Genomic DNA, 14,547 nt, shown 5'->3' on the forward strand with positions numbered 1-14,547 from the left:
TAAAGAGTGTGTCACGTACCATTTAATGCCCAAAGTAAATATGCCAGGTGGTGACTAAGGCCTCAACGGTTACCTGTTTGGCTATATTGCATTGTGCTTTGGTCCAAATAAACATTTCCCCCCCACTTTCTGCAACCTAAAAACTCTTGTCAGGATAAAAACATTTCAGAATGGGGTTCTTTTCACTTTTAATTTTAAAAAGGTGCTGAAGTGCCATCTAGTGGAGGTTTCTTTGTCTTCTAATTTAAACTAAGCCAGAGAGACCCAGACAAAATCATTCAGTCGCAAATTCAATTGCAGAAACAAACATCAGATCTTATTTGATGAATAATCGCTTGAGTTAGAACTCAGGATGAAGCAGGGCCACCAGCTCAGTCTAACAGCTAACTGTGCATAGACGCACTAGCTCAAAATTGGAACTGTTAATTACCTAATACTAATTATTTGCCAAGCTATTATTCAATGCTGATTAACCCCCTCTCTATAGAAAGACAAAAGGCATATTTAAAATGTATTTGTTATTGTTAGTTACGAAGTCGTATCCGACCCATCGCGACCCCATGGACAATGTTCCTCCAGGCCTTCCTGTCCTCTACCATCTGGAGTCCATTTAAGCTCACGCTTCAGTGACTCCATCAAGCCACCTCGTTCTCTGTCGTCCCCTTCTTCTTTTGCCCTCAATCGTTCCCAGCATTAGGCTCTTCTCCAGTGAGTCCTTCCTTCTCATTAGGTGGCCAAAGTATTTGAGTTTCATCTTCAGGACCTGGCCTTCTAAAGAACAGTCAGGGTTGATCTCCTCTAGGACTGACCGGTTTGATCATCTTGCAGTCCAAGGGACTCACAGGAGGCTTCTCCAGCACCATAGTTCAAAGGCCTTCTAAAGAACAGTCAGGGTTGATCTCCTCTAGGACTGACCGGTTTGATCATCTTGCAGTCCAAGGGACTCACAGGAGGCTTCTCCAGCACCATAGTTCAAAGGCCTCAATTCTTTGGCGCTCAGCCTTTATTATGGTCCAACTTTCACAGCCATACATTGCAACTGGGAAAACCATAGCCTTGACTATACACACTTTTGTTGGCAGGGTGATGTCTCTGCTTTTTAGTATTAAAAGTATTAAAATGTATTAAAATGTATGCATAAGCAGAATTGAAAGAGCAAGCTAGAATAAGGCAGAGGGATGGCAACCAACTCAATGGCAAATTCATCTAACAACTGTGGCAAGAAAGGTCAAAAAATGGGACAAAACTCACTGTTGTGGTCCGCCGGTGGCCTGCGGAGCTGGCAGCAAAGTCGGACAGTGAGGAGGCTGATGAGGAACATGGGCCAATCCTGGAGTCTGGGGAAGGCTCAGACGAGGGCTCTGCATCAAAGGCAGAGATGGGGCCAAGGCCATCTGGGAGTTATGTGCGGACTCCAGAGCCTCCAGAGTCGGACATTAGCGAGGCAGAGGAACAGGGGGAGCCTGTTCCCAGTGCGTGCATGCGCAGAGCTGCCAGAAGGCAAGAACAGTTAAAACAAAAGGGTCGACTCGGGAGTAGGGCTTAGAGATGATTGGCCCTCCCATAAGACATAAAAGAGGAGCAAAGGCATGTGGGCTTTTGCAGGAAGCAATTGTTGTTCATGCTGGCCTGTTTCAAGACTGCAGCTCCGTGTTGATTCTGTGTTCCATGTGGCCTTGTAAAGTTAATTGCCAATTAGGCCTTGGCAGCGTGTCAAGGGAGATAAAGGTGGGTGTTTATCAGCCTTATCCCAAAGAACTGTGGCAGACTTCTGTTGGACTCTTTACAACTATTTGGGACTCATCTGTGAATGAACAGATTGAGAATGAACACGCTCTGAATGAGCAGAATTCACAGCTATTGAAATAAAAAGAGGGTTTTTGGGACTCATTGTGTGCTTTTACTGTATCAGGAAGCCTAGGTCAGAACACTCACTGAACAACTTTTTCGCTTAGCAATAACAGAAATTTTGGGCTCAATTGAGGTTTTCAATCCAGGTAAAGGCCCAGGTCCTTATAATGACAGGAATGTTAACAGCAGTAGTTCCCCCAGGACCTATTGTCAAGTTTAACAACTCAAAGTCTAGAAACATGGCTTGTTTAAAAAATCTTTCCAAGGCAAGATCATGAAGATGCTAAGTTCCACAACCAAAGAATATTTGGGAGCATTTATTTATTTGATTTACCTTTTGCTTTTTATTCAGGAGTTTACGGTAGTATCGTAATAGCATATAGAGCACTTCCTCCTATCTTTCTTACAATATCTCTGTGAGATAGGCTGGACTAAGACAGAGTAACCTGCCCAACATCATCCAGTAAGCTTTTGTGATTGTGTGTGTGTATGTATCTTTGAGTCAGTTTTTGAGTCCCTGCAGTTTTTTGGGGGGAAGGTTTTTCAGAAGTGGTTGGTAAGTGCCTCCTTCTTATGGCTGACAGTGATTGACTGGTCCAAGCCTGGCTTTGTGTCTAAAGCAGGGTTAGAACTCCTGATTTCTAAACTAATGTCTTAATCACTACACTAAATTGGCTCTCTTTGTGCTTGAGAATGGACTAAAATCAGATTCACGCCAGTTCTACCCCAACACCTTAATCATTATACCACACAGTTAAAATAGCAGATTCAGACTTGTGTAAAAGGGCTTCTGAAGAGACTACATATTAAAACAAAAAAAGACCATGGACTCTTCAACATATTTTAATTTCCCTTCGCTCATTTTTACAGTAATATCAACAAAATCTACACCATAATTTTGAAAAGTAGCAGTTACCGCATTGATAAGACCTATGAAACAATTCATTACAGGGTTATCCATGAAAATAATATTGCTATTTTTTTTTCATTCGGAGCCGTCGTTTGATGATTTCATGATCGGTTTCCTTTTGATCTTCAAAGATCTAAAAAAAAAAAAATATGAAAAAGTTTTCTATCCGATCAGGTACGCAGATACTACTTGGTCAAAGTGTAAGAATCGGAGCAAATAAAGAAGGAGAAGCTAAACCTCCCAAGTTTACAAGAGCTTTCAAGTTAAAGAGGCCAGCGATCAAGTAACTTTGGTTCTCAAATAACAGCATGATGAAGGCCACAATATCTTATATATTTATTCTTAGGGCACCTTGGTGATGGTTTCAAATCTCACCAGGCTCAAGGTTGACTCAGCCTTCCATCCTTTCAAAGGTAGGTGAAATGAGGACCCAGATTGTGGGGGCAATAAGCTGACTTGGTATAAATATACAAAAGTATGAAGGCTATTGCTTAACGCATTATAAGCCACCCTGAGTCTCCGGAGAAGGGCGGCATATAAATTAAAAGCAAAATAAATAAATAAATAAATAAAATCCTGAGCTGCTCTAGATCTGATGCAAAGTAAAGAAATAATTCAGTGTTCAGTACTTGTCCAATTAGAAGCCAAATGATGTGGGAAAGTCCTTACTATTTTAGAATACAACCTCTTAAGGCTGGTTAGCAATCTGAATTCATGACTCTTAGATGACTAACAACAGACCTTGAATAAAATAATAAAACAAATGGTTTTAGCACCAAATGCTAAGCAATAATGTATTTTGGTTTTCTGCTAAGAATATCCTTAGATCAGGGGTGGGCAACTGTGGTCCTTCTACAACCTGTGGACTTCAACTCCCAGAATTCCTGAGACAGCTTGGCTCAGGAATTCTGGGAGTTGAAGTCCACAGGTTGTAGAAGGGCCACAGTTGCCCACCCCTGCCTCAGATTATGCTTGCTGACTCTCAATATTATCCAAAAAAGATAAAAGATTCCCACTTGGTCAAGGAAAAAAAAATGCCTCAAAATTCTCACCATCTTATTATTTTTAGATAATGTTTATACTTTTATTTATTATCATATGATGGTATTCCCCCATTAAACAAGTTTAACATGTGTAATTGCAATTATTACGGTTTAGCGTTATATGCACACTAGCTTAGGACTTGTTTCAACAAAACATAGTTAAAGACTGAGATAACTGAATTGCTGTGAAACATTAACCTGTGGTTTAATTGGGTGATTATTATCTGTTTTATTTGTACCTTGAACAAACCAGAAACATATCCTCCAGCACAGTTTATAAGACATATCTGGATACTGGAATCAATAAAGCTTCTAAACCAAGATAAAGTATCACTAATCTCACCTAAAGGTAATAAAAACAAGCCGAATCCAAATACAGGTGATGAACTTTGCTTGCTCTTCTCGGCTTTATTTATGATTTAACTGTTTACTTTTAATTTGGATAAAATGCTGCATTCCGGTTGACCCATATCAGGAGATTTTGATTTTGTATTAAATCTTGCAGTTGAGAAGTGGGGCAGGACATAACCTTAAGACTTATTGAATAACTAATATATAACCAATACAACTTATTCAAGCCAAAATAATGACAGCTTGGAAGGCAAGACAGACGTAGGAAATGGTGATTTTGCTGAAATCCTCTTGTTGAGGATAAAGATTAAACCTCTCAACATATGCACATTTACTTTGGACAAACCCACTGGACTGTACAGACTTCAGTTAAGTAGAAGTATATAAAATAAAACTAAAGATAGAGAGAGTGTTAAGGAGAACAGACACGGAATGCAATAGGAAATGCATCTTTCAGTTATATTCCCAGAAGATGGTAGGGATGGGCCAAATAATAATGGAAAAATTAAAAAAATATATCCTAAATCTATGATGTCTCAGTCTATACCAGTGATGGCTAACCTTTTTGCCGTTACATGCCAAAAGCGGAGGGAGCATGGGGGGATTGCGTGCGCACATGCCTACACCCATAATTCAATGGGCCCTGCCCCCGTGCATGTGCACGTGACCCTCCCCCTGCACTCCCCACACTTTTGGCATGCGATGGCATGGTGGGCCTGTTTTTCGCCCTCTGGAGGGCCTCCGGGGGCTGGGGAAGGCCATTTTCGCCCTCCCCAAGCTCCTAGAAAGCATCTGGAGCCTGGGGAAAGCGAAAAACGGGCCTTCCGATCCCACCGGAAGTTGGCAAACGGACCGTTTCCAGCCTCCGGAGGGCCTCCACGGGGGGAGGGGGAGGCCATTTTCACTCTCCCCAGGTTCCTAGAAAGCCTCTGGAGCCTGGGGAGAGCAAAAAACGGGCCTTCCCCACCCCCCTGGAAGCCCTCCGGAGGCCGGAAACAACCTGTTTCCTGACTTCTGGTGGGCCTGGAAGGCCCAAAAATCAGCTGGCTGGTGCACGATTGCGTGCTGGAGCTGAGCTAGGGCAATGCTCGCGTGCCCACCGATATGGCTCGGTGTGCCACCTGTGGCACGCGTGCCATAGGTTCGCCATCACGGGTCTATACAATATACCCGTATCATATTCTAGCATATCTACCCGTCCCCTATTTCTCTGCCTTTCTTTCAGAGAAACCTGTAAAATTGATTTAATATACAGGTAATCCTCAACTTACAACTGTTCATTTAGTAACCGTTCAAAGTTACAACGGCCCTGAAAAAAAGTGATTTATGACCATTTTTCTCATTTACAACTGTTGCAGCATCCCCATGGTTACGTGAGCAAAATTCAGATGCTTGGCAAGTGACTCACATTTATGACCGTTGCGGTGTCCCACGGTCATGTGATCCCCTTTTGCGACCTTCTGACGAGCAAAATCAACGGGGAAGCCAGATTCACTTAACAACCGTGTTACTATCTGAACAAATGCAGTGATTCACTTCACAACTGTGGCAAAATAGGCTGTAAGGTGGGGCAAAACTCATTTTTTTTTTTTTAATTTGATTTATATGCCGCCCTTCTCCAAAGACTCAGGGCGGCTTACAATGTGCTCAGCAATAGCCTTCATCCTTTTGTATATTTTATACAAAGTCAGCTTATTGCCCCCACAACTGGGTCCTCAATTTACCTACCTTAGAAAGGATGGAAGGCTGAGTCAACCTTGATCCTTGGCGAGATTCGAACCCTGCAGTAATTGCAGGCAGCTGGTCTTAATAACCAGCTTAATAACAGGGTGCCTTAAACCCCTGTACTACCAAGGCTCTTTTTAACAAATGTCTCGCTTAGCAACAGAGAGTTTGGGCTCAATTGTGGTCGTAAGTTGAGGACTACCTGTTAGTAGAAAACTCTAACGCATCCCAAACAAAAACATGGAAAATCCTGCCATTCCCCTCATCTTTGACCTAACCTTATTTCTTCTGAGCATCATGAGCTTTTTTTATAACTTTTTTTAATAACATCTTTCCTATAACATCTGTTTCCCTCCCCCCTTCCTCCCCCCCCCCCCAAAAAATTAGGTAGTTTCCAGCTTTCAAAAAAGCTGTACACTCTGAATTGGTCAAAATGCTTTGTGGAATCACTTACTACAGGCCCAGAAAATTCAACAGGAGTAGAAATATTGGTTGAGTGCAGCTTCCGCTTAGCTTTCTTGGGTCTGTCATCATTTTTCTGAACAGTTTCTTCATCAGTAGATTTGGGAGATTTCATTGTTGCCATCAGCTTCTTTGCTGGAAAGGGAACAGTAGGAAACATTTTTTTTTAAATTCAAATCAGTCCAATTCTATCTCATTATTTGTTCTATTTGTATCTAGGCCGGGGGTTTTCAAATTGCATTCTATGAAACTCTAATACATGGAGTTCTCTGAGAGATGCTGGTTTAGACCATCAGTGAATCAAACAGTTTAAAGACTAATCTTTCTCAATTAAATCTCTTCCTTTCTTCTCCTGGAAGTCGTCTTTAAGAAGTCATGATCCATACAACTGAAATTCATTCAACAAACAGGAAAATCTTGAAAGCAATGTTTTGGAACAATGATTTTCAACGTTGGCAACTTTATGACAGGTGGATTTATCCTCCCAGAATTCCCCAGCCAAGGGAGGGAGGTACGGAGGGAGAGGGGGGGAGAGAGGGAAGGAGGGAGGGAGAGAAGGAGAGAGGGAGAGGACAAATTGCCAATACATGGTATAAGTACTCTGCCCCCCTATGTTGAGCATTACTGGTTCACTCACCCAACTGCATTTTCTGCCTTCCTTATGCTTACCCTTATAAATAATTGCATGTACATTTCGTTATGTATATGCAGTCCAGCACATTTTCTTTAATATGCTGTTTATTCTCGGACTTTATTCTCTGACTCATTTTATCCTAAGCAAACTTATGACACAAACAGTGTGACTTTTTGGTGACTTTATAGCAGTTACGTCCAAGTGAGAATTTGAAATGGGATCTTCCTTGTTTTAGTTCAACAATTTATCACACCCTATTTTTAAGCTTTACAGAAGCTTCCAAGAGGCATGCAAAGCTTCTGGATTTAAAATTGTTCAAGCTCAAAACAGACCCCTCTCTCAAACAATCTCAAACCTTCTGGAAGAGTCTAAAGTCAAAATGACACTGTTTTGAATTCAAAATAGGGCTGGCTTTGACACTTCCAGAATTGTCAAAGCAGCATTGGAAGGTTTCCAGTAATTTTGGAACAGCTGATTCAAACTCAAAAGAGAACGTGTTGAACTTGAAATACTTTACTTCTAGTATTCTTCTAGAGGCAATCATTTCAGGAAAGGGAAGCTTTCCAGTTAAAGACCTGTCTCTAAATGAGGTGAGGCCGAAACTAATTAAATTACAGTTTCAATGTCCCTCCAGCAAAGTATTACAAGCAATTTTTTAAAAACCCCAAGAACGCAAGTGATGCCCAAAATGGATTTCTTCAGCTGTGTAGTTTAAATACCAACTGTCCCTTTTAAAATATGCAGTATTTCAGATGGAACAACAGAAATATCTCCTAATTGCCTCATATTAATGGAACAGGCTTCTTGGTTTGGCTGCTTACCTTTAGTTTGTATGATTGTAGGGGAATTCTGCAAGAGATTGCCAAATTTGTATAGGGTTCCACCTGGGGATGCTGTGGATTGTATATTTAATGCATGTTTATTTCTTAAGGAATAATTCTTTCTGAGAGTGGCGTTAGGAGGAGGAGTCTAAAGCAATAGAAAACATTAAAACATATATTTGAAACATTTTATTCAGGAACTAAAGACGTTTGCTAAATTATATTGTCCTTTATAAAAAGTATACCTGCATCAGATTATTACCACGTTTTGAACATTAAATATTGAACTTAGTTCTCACACATATTTCCAATATCTTATACATCTCTACTCAAAAGTATTGGAGTTCCTTTGTGTAGTCCTTGTCTTATTCCTTAGTACCTCTAAGTTGCCTAGATCAGGGGTCTCCAACCTTGGCAATTTTACGACTTGTGAACTTCAACTCCCAGAATTCCTCATCCAGCTTTGCTGGCTGAGGAATTCTGGGAGTTGAAGTCCACAACCTGTCTGAGGAATTCTGGGAGTTGAAGTCCACAAGTCTTAAAGTTGTCAAGGTTGGAGACTCCTGCTTTAAAGCACTTTGCATATGTACTTTGGAGAGGAGAAAAAGAAAATTAGTTGCTAGAAGAAAAGGAAGAGCCCATTACTCTGGCCTAAAGCAAGCTAGCGTCCTTTACAATTTATCTCCTTTTTAACTGCAATATAACAGAACGTGTGGTTCACATAATTGCTCAAATCAGGAATGTATGCAATCTAATAATTAAATTATTATATCATCGAAATAAAGCTACTCTGTGTCAAACTACTGCCACAGCATTATATTATAAAGTTATTAATTCACATACCTTTTTTCCTTGTCTCCTTAATGAATCAGACCACCCATTCATATTAGCTGGCAATTTTACGTTCTTTTCATTTTCATTTTTCAAGGCATCCTTAGAAAGAGAAAGATGTGTTTAGTACTGAGCTACAGTACTGGATTGTTAAAATTCTTTTTAGAGGGAAATAACCAAGACTGCCAATCTTTTCACACATTGGACAGAGTATGTTATCACAGACATTAGCAAAATAACATTTTTTAAAAAGCCAAACACTTATGAGATCTCATGGGAAGGGCATTTACATCTCATTATGCTTTTCCTATGGTTAATCTTAAATTCAAATTAAATCCAAGGCAGTTTTCCACTAATCATGAATTATTCCATCAGGGACAAAGCAATCTGTGATTTTCTAGATGTTATAACCTCTAGGGATTTCAGCAAAGGAAGAGAAATACTGTCAATTTTATTTTGACTGCATTTATAATTCTGTCCTGTTCTGTATTAATTCCATATTGTTTAATCTGAGAACATGAAAAAAAAAACCCATCGTTCTGAATTAAGCTTAACTGTTCTGCCATTTTTATCCACTTTATAAATTATTCTATTATTTTTTCGCAACAAGGAAAGGTTTTTTTGCTTTGTATTAAATTAGTTTTTGCTTTATATTAAACTGGACACCATTCCAATTTTAGAATGAAAGACTCAGGATCAGCCCCAGGTCTCTGGGAGAACCTTCAACAATTTCTCCCTGAACACCATCTGGATTCTGAGGGCTGAGATTTTTCACTAAGTATATCAGAATGGCAGGATTTTGATCTAATATATACAGGCACTTCTTAAGCAAAAATGAATACTTGCAATCAGTGCGCAAGCATTAGTTTGTGCTTCAGACTGAATTTAGAGATTAGCATAATATTTTATTGCCCATTACAGTACATTCGTCATGAATGAGAGAGTGTCTAAATAGGAAACAGGGTGGATAAAAATCAATGATTTTTTAAAAAAAATCAAAAAAATCTTTTTTTTTGGTTTAAATCATATTTTTTTGATTTTTATTGAATTTATTTTAATAAAAAACTTTTGGGGTAAAAATCTATCGTAAGATAGTTTTCTATTTAAGATACATAAATAATTTAGCTTATTCAGCATGAAATGGAGCTTAGTTATGTAGCATGAGGCTGTATATTCTGCAACACTGGGACTATCGGTGAGTCAACAGTGGGTCAAAGGAGTAGCAGAGATGACAGTTGCTCTTTAAAAATTATGATTTAAATCGAGTTGATTAAAATCAAGCCTTTTTACTGGTGATTTAAATCATGATTTAAATTGTGATTTAAATCAACTCAATTTAAATCAAATCCACCCTGATAGGAAGTTAACAAAATCAGTCGCTTTGATTTTCGTGGCCCTCCCTGGGGTCCAAGTAACAATGATTGAGAAGCCTAGTTCTGCTTCAGGGGGTGAGCTCAAAAAAGATTGGATGGATGGATGGATGGATGGATGGATAGATATGGAGGAAGGGAAGGATGGAATGACAGGATAGGATAGGATGGGGAATGGGATGGGATGGGATGGGATAGGATAGGATGGGGAATGGGATGGGATGGGATGGGATGGGATGGGATGGGATGGGATAGAATAGAATAGAATAGAATAGAATAGAATAGAATGGAATGGAATGGAATGGAATGGAATGGAATGGAATGGAATGGAATAGAATAGAATAGAATAGAATAGAATAGAATAGAATAGAATAGAATAGAATAGAATAGAATAGAATAGAATTTTGATATATTTTTTAAATGCCTGCTGGCTGGGACCAACCCGCCTTTGTATTTTGTGCCAGGGGCTAATGAGGAATGAGAAAGACCTGTAAGGGTGGGAACCGTATATAGATTTATTATACATGTGGTGAAGTTCAATTCACTGTTCAAAAACTACCACTTAATTGAGATATTATTGTTGTGGTTATCTTTTATTTTATTAACATTTTCTCTCAATTTCTCTATATCTTGTGTGATATTTGCATACATACAATTTTGGTTTTTCCTCTTTTTATTATTGTATTAAAGCAGTAAATAAATAAAACCTGTTTAAATGAAATTTATTTTCAAACCCACAGGATTAAGATTACCATGTCTCAAAACTATTAATGGATATGAATAAATAATGGCAGATTTCAGTTAGTTAGCAACAATTCTGACCAAAAGATAGATACAGTAAAATCTCAATTCACAGATTCTAATTCAGTGGACTTGATATACTGTGAACAAAATTTTGCTTAAAATTTTACCCTTAAACAATGAACTTAGCTTCCAAAATAGTAGAGATCATTTATAAAAACATGTTACTTGTATCTATTTCCACTTACGCATTTAAGCAAATGCTATAAATTGGCATAAAATGACATGATTTATATTTAATACAAAAATTCAAATATAATGGGTATTCAGTTTACTGGATACCTTTTTCTCTTCAAAATAGTCTGTTAAATTGAAGTTTTACTGTATATTGGAAAAGCAGGTTTGATTACAAGAGATGGTAAGAAATAGTAGATGAAAGATCAACTGTGATAATTGTTATAATATAAATGTGGTATTTGGGTGAAATGTGAAGAAGGATTAAAGCAGCAATCCCCAACCTCTGCGGCTTGGCGGCCCAGCTTGTGGGAATGAGAGGGGAACTAGGCCACACGAGTGGTGGGATGGCGCACATGAACATGTATGCACATCTTGACTTCTACGCACAGCCCGCCACTCACACAAGTTGAGCTGTACATATGTGCACTGGCCCGCTGCACGTGTTCCAAATAGGCCCTGGCCTGGTAGTGGGCCGCGGCCTGGGGGTTGGGAACCTCTGAATTAAAGTATTGTTATCTACTTGTACTTGTTTATTTATTCCGTAAGCTTAAAGAGATTCAGTACCTGATTCACATCAGAAATACCCTTATTTCTAAGTTTGTTTTTCCAGAAACTTGACAGCATATTACTCTTGAAGGAAGCACAGTTCAGAAGAGAAAAGTTATTTTTCCATGCAGTCACCCCTAAGTATTCATATACAAATTTCAAATCTGAAGTTAAACCGTCCCTTTTAGAAATGTGACTTTTGAAAAAAAAATAGTATTAATGGTTAAGAAATGGTTTTAACGTTTGAGGGCACTGATCAAGGTCAGATCTTAGCTACACATTCAGATTACCCTGAGTGGATTTTTCTATTTTTTAGGGGGCAAAGGAGACACGCTTGATGTACAGGCTTGTGTTTCTCACCTAAGATTTAGTCATATACAGATGCCTAGAAAACTAGAGTTACATCTGCAGCTCATATTATTATTATTACTATTACTATTACTATTATTATTATTATTATTATTATTATTATTATTATTATTAATTGAATTTATATACCGCCCTACTCCCGAAGGACTCAGGGCAGTGGACAGCCAAGAGATAAAACACACATATTACAAACGTTAAAAAACCAGTTAAAAATACATTAAATGCTTGGGCCCACAAACAAATTTAAAACACCCCAATTTATAAGACAAATTTAAAACAATTTAAAAGGGAGGTTAGGCCAGACCAGCCTGCTGGTATAAGAATGTTTTGAGGGCCCGGCGGAAAGTGCGCAAATCCAGGATCCTCCGTATCTCCGGCGGGAAATTGAAATTATGGCATTTCAATTCTATCATAACTTCGGGGGCAGCTAGTCATGAAGAACACATTAGTAAAAAAAAACCCGAGACTTGTGATAAATGTTATTTATTTATTTATTTATTTAATGTATTTATATGCCGCCCTTCTCCAGAAGGATTTTCTTGGTGACAATTATTTATTTATTTATTTATTTATTTATTTATTTATTTATTTATTTATTTATTTATTTATTTATTTAATGTATTTTTATGCCGCCCTTCTCCAGAAGGATTCAGGGTGGCGAACACAAGTTAAAAACATGTACAACAAAATCCCATTTTAAACCAAATTAACTAATAAATAATAAAACCCAGAATCAGAGTCAGCCTATTTGCTTAAACAGCCAAGTCTTCAGGCCCCGACGGAAGGAGTGGAGATCAGGAGCCGTCCGGAGCTCAGTAGGCAACTCATTCCAGAGGGTGGGAGCACCCACAGAGAACGCCCTACCCCTGGGTGCCGCCAGACGACATTGGCTCGCCGTCGGAACCCTGAGGAGAACAGCCCTATGCGAGCGAACAGGACGGTGAGAGGCAAGCAGGAGAAGGTCCTGCAAATATCCCAGACCTAAGTCATGTAGGGCCTTATAGGTGAGAACCAGCATCTTGAAGCGGACCCGGAGAACCACTGGTAAAATTAAAGCAAGGTGTAGCCTTATTTTGGCACCAGAGTAATTGCCTACCTAGATCCGTGTTTCTCAACCTTGGCAACTTTAAGACATATGGACTTCAACTCCCAGAATTTCTCATGCTGGCTGGGGAATTCTGGGAGTTGAAGTCCACGCATCTTAAAGTTGCCAAGGTTGAGAAACACTGGCCCAGATTATAAAGATAGAACCAGATGCATCCAATTCCTTAAAAAAAAAAACCACATATAACTGTATAAGCCAAATCTTTAAGAAACCATGTATAATTGTACATTTATAAGGAAGTGTGTCCTATTGTATCCAATGAGACTTATTCTTTGGTTTGGGATTACATCCTTTGGTGATTTAACAATCAACTTTTTAGATTTCTTTCAGAAGTCCTATTTTGAGAACTGTATAAGAAACACACTTAGAATATTTGCTTTCTTCCAAACATGGTACCTCATCCATAGTGCAGCTCTTCCTTTTTCTTGTCCTGGGCACCTTAAGAGTCACCGTAGAAGGACTTCCTTGATGCTTTATTTCCATTTTATTGGGCTGCAAAGGTGAAAACTGAATTTCCATTTCAGATTTTGGAAAGCGACTAATTTGTTCACTCTCAGAAGACACTTCATAAGAATCTAAGACAGCATCTGGTTGGTCCTACAAGTACAATAACATGACATAAAATAGAAAGCAGAAGAAAAAACTATTGCTTTGCCCTTAAAATGAGGAGGAAAACAATAAGGTGAGAAACTGAACAGAAATCTCTTAAGAAAGTGACTCTGTTGCATCCACTATGTCATTGTTCAAATCTTCGCAGTAGGTCTTATAGTGTGATATCAAAAACTTGTCCTATCAAAGGAGAATTCAATGAAGTACAATTTTACTGGAGGATAGAACATTGAAAAGCAACATAGAAGTGCATCAATAAACCTAAAGTGATTTACTCCCAAAAGACCAGTTTTATATGAAAACTAAACATCTTTCAGTGTAGCAAAATCCAAAACCAAGAAGCAGAATGCTTTGGACCTCAAATATATCTAGGATTAAATGCTACTGAGCAAAATGCTACTGTCGCTGGATGGGCCCTTTTTTTAAAAAAAAATATCTTGGAATCATTTTTTGACTCCTGCTAACCGTGTGAACTAATCTCTGCAGTTTTCTTGGCAAGATATTTGGAAATGGTTTGCTATTACCTCTTCCCTAGGGCTGAGAGAGAATGACTGGCCAAGGTTAGCCAGCTGGTTTTTTTCCTAAAGCAGGACAAACTCACAATCTCCTAGTTTCTACCCTGATGCCCTAACCACTACACCAAACAAGATGAGGGGATTACCTGAACATTATCTCCTGAAGATTCCTTGCTAGACTTTTGCAGTAAGGAGCCATTTGACAAGTTGCAACTTGACAAGTTAGTTTGTTTTTCTTTAAGCTGTGGAAGAAAGAATTTCATGGGATTTTAAGATCTGCATTGTTCAGAAATACCACATGATTTTGTTGCCACTAGTGGTGTAACAGGGCAAGATGAGGAACCTGATTTCTACCATAATGGTGACCACATGGTGAAATATCTTCCTAACAGAACAGCACTTAATTGCAACTTTATTTCCTGCTCCA

The 14,547-nt window shown here is 38.8% G+C and overlaps 1 protein-coding gene across 5 annotated transcripts in view; it reads right to left on the bottom strand.

Moving 5' to 3' along the window:
• Positions 1–2,678: 2,678 nt before the first annotated feature.
• KIF20B (kinesin family member 20B) overlaps positions 2,679–14,547 on the bottom strand; it is a 66,583-nt gene continuing 54,714 nt past the window's right edge. For 2 of the 5 annotated variants that reach the window (XM_087871729.1, XM_087871728.1), the window contains exons 29-35: positions 14,267–14,362; positions 13,393–13,593; positions 11,541–11,606; positions 8,641–8,730; positions 7,798–7,945; positions 6,335–6,477; positions 2,679–2,894 (exon numbers count right to left, since the gene is read on the bottom strand). In XM_087871729.1, the coding sequence (XP_087727855.1) occupies positions 2,826–2,894; positions 6,335–6,477; positions 7,798–7,945; positions 8,641–8,730; positions 11,541–11,606; positions 13,393–13,593; positions 14,267–14,362 (813 nt within the window). In that variant the 3' untranslated portion in view covers positions 2,679–2,825. The remainder of the gene's footprint in view (positions 2,895–6,334; positions 6,478–7,797; positions 7,946–8,640; positions 8,731–11,540; positions 11,607–13,392; positions 13,594–14,266; positions 14,363–14,547) is intronic. The other 3 variants (XM_034430375.3, XM_034430374.3, XM_087871730.1) reach the window with 2 other exon arrangements.

Source organism: Pantherophis guttatus, chromosome 6 (genome assembly GCF_059756535.1).
Source record: "Pantherophis guttatus breed Tessera chromosome 6, ASM5975653v1, whole genome shotgun sequence".
NCBI classification, from domain to species: domain Eukaryota; kingdom Metazoa; phylum Chordata; class Lepidosauria; order Squamata; family Colubridae; genus Pantherophis; species Pantherophis guttatus.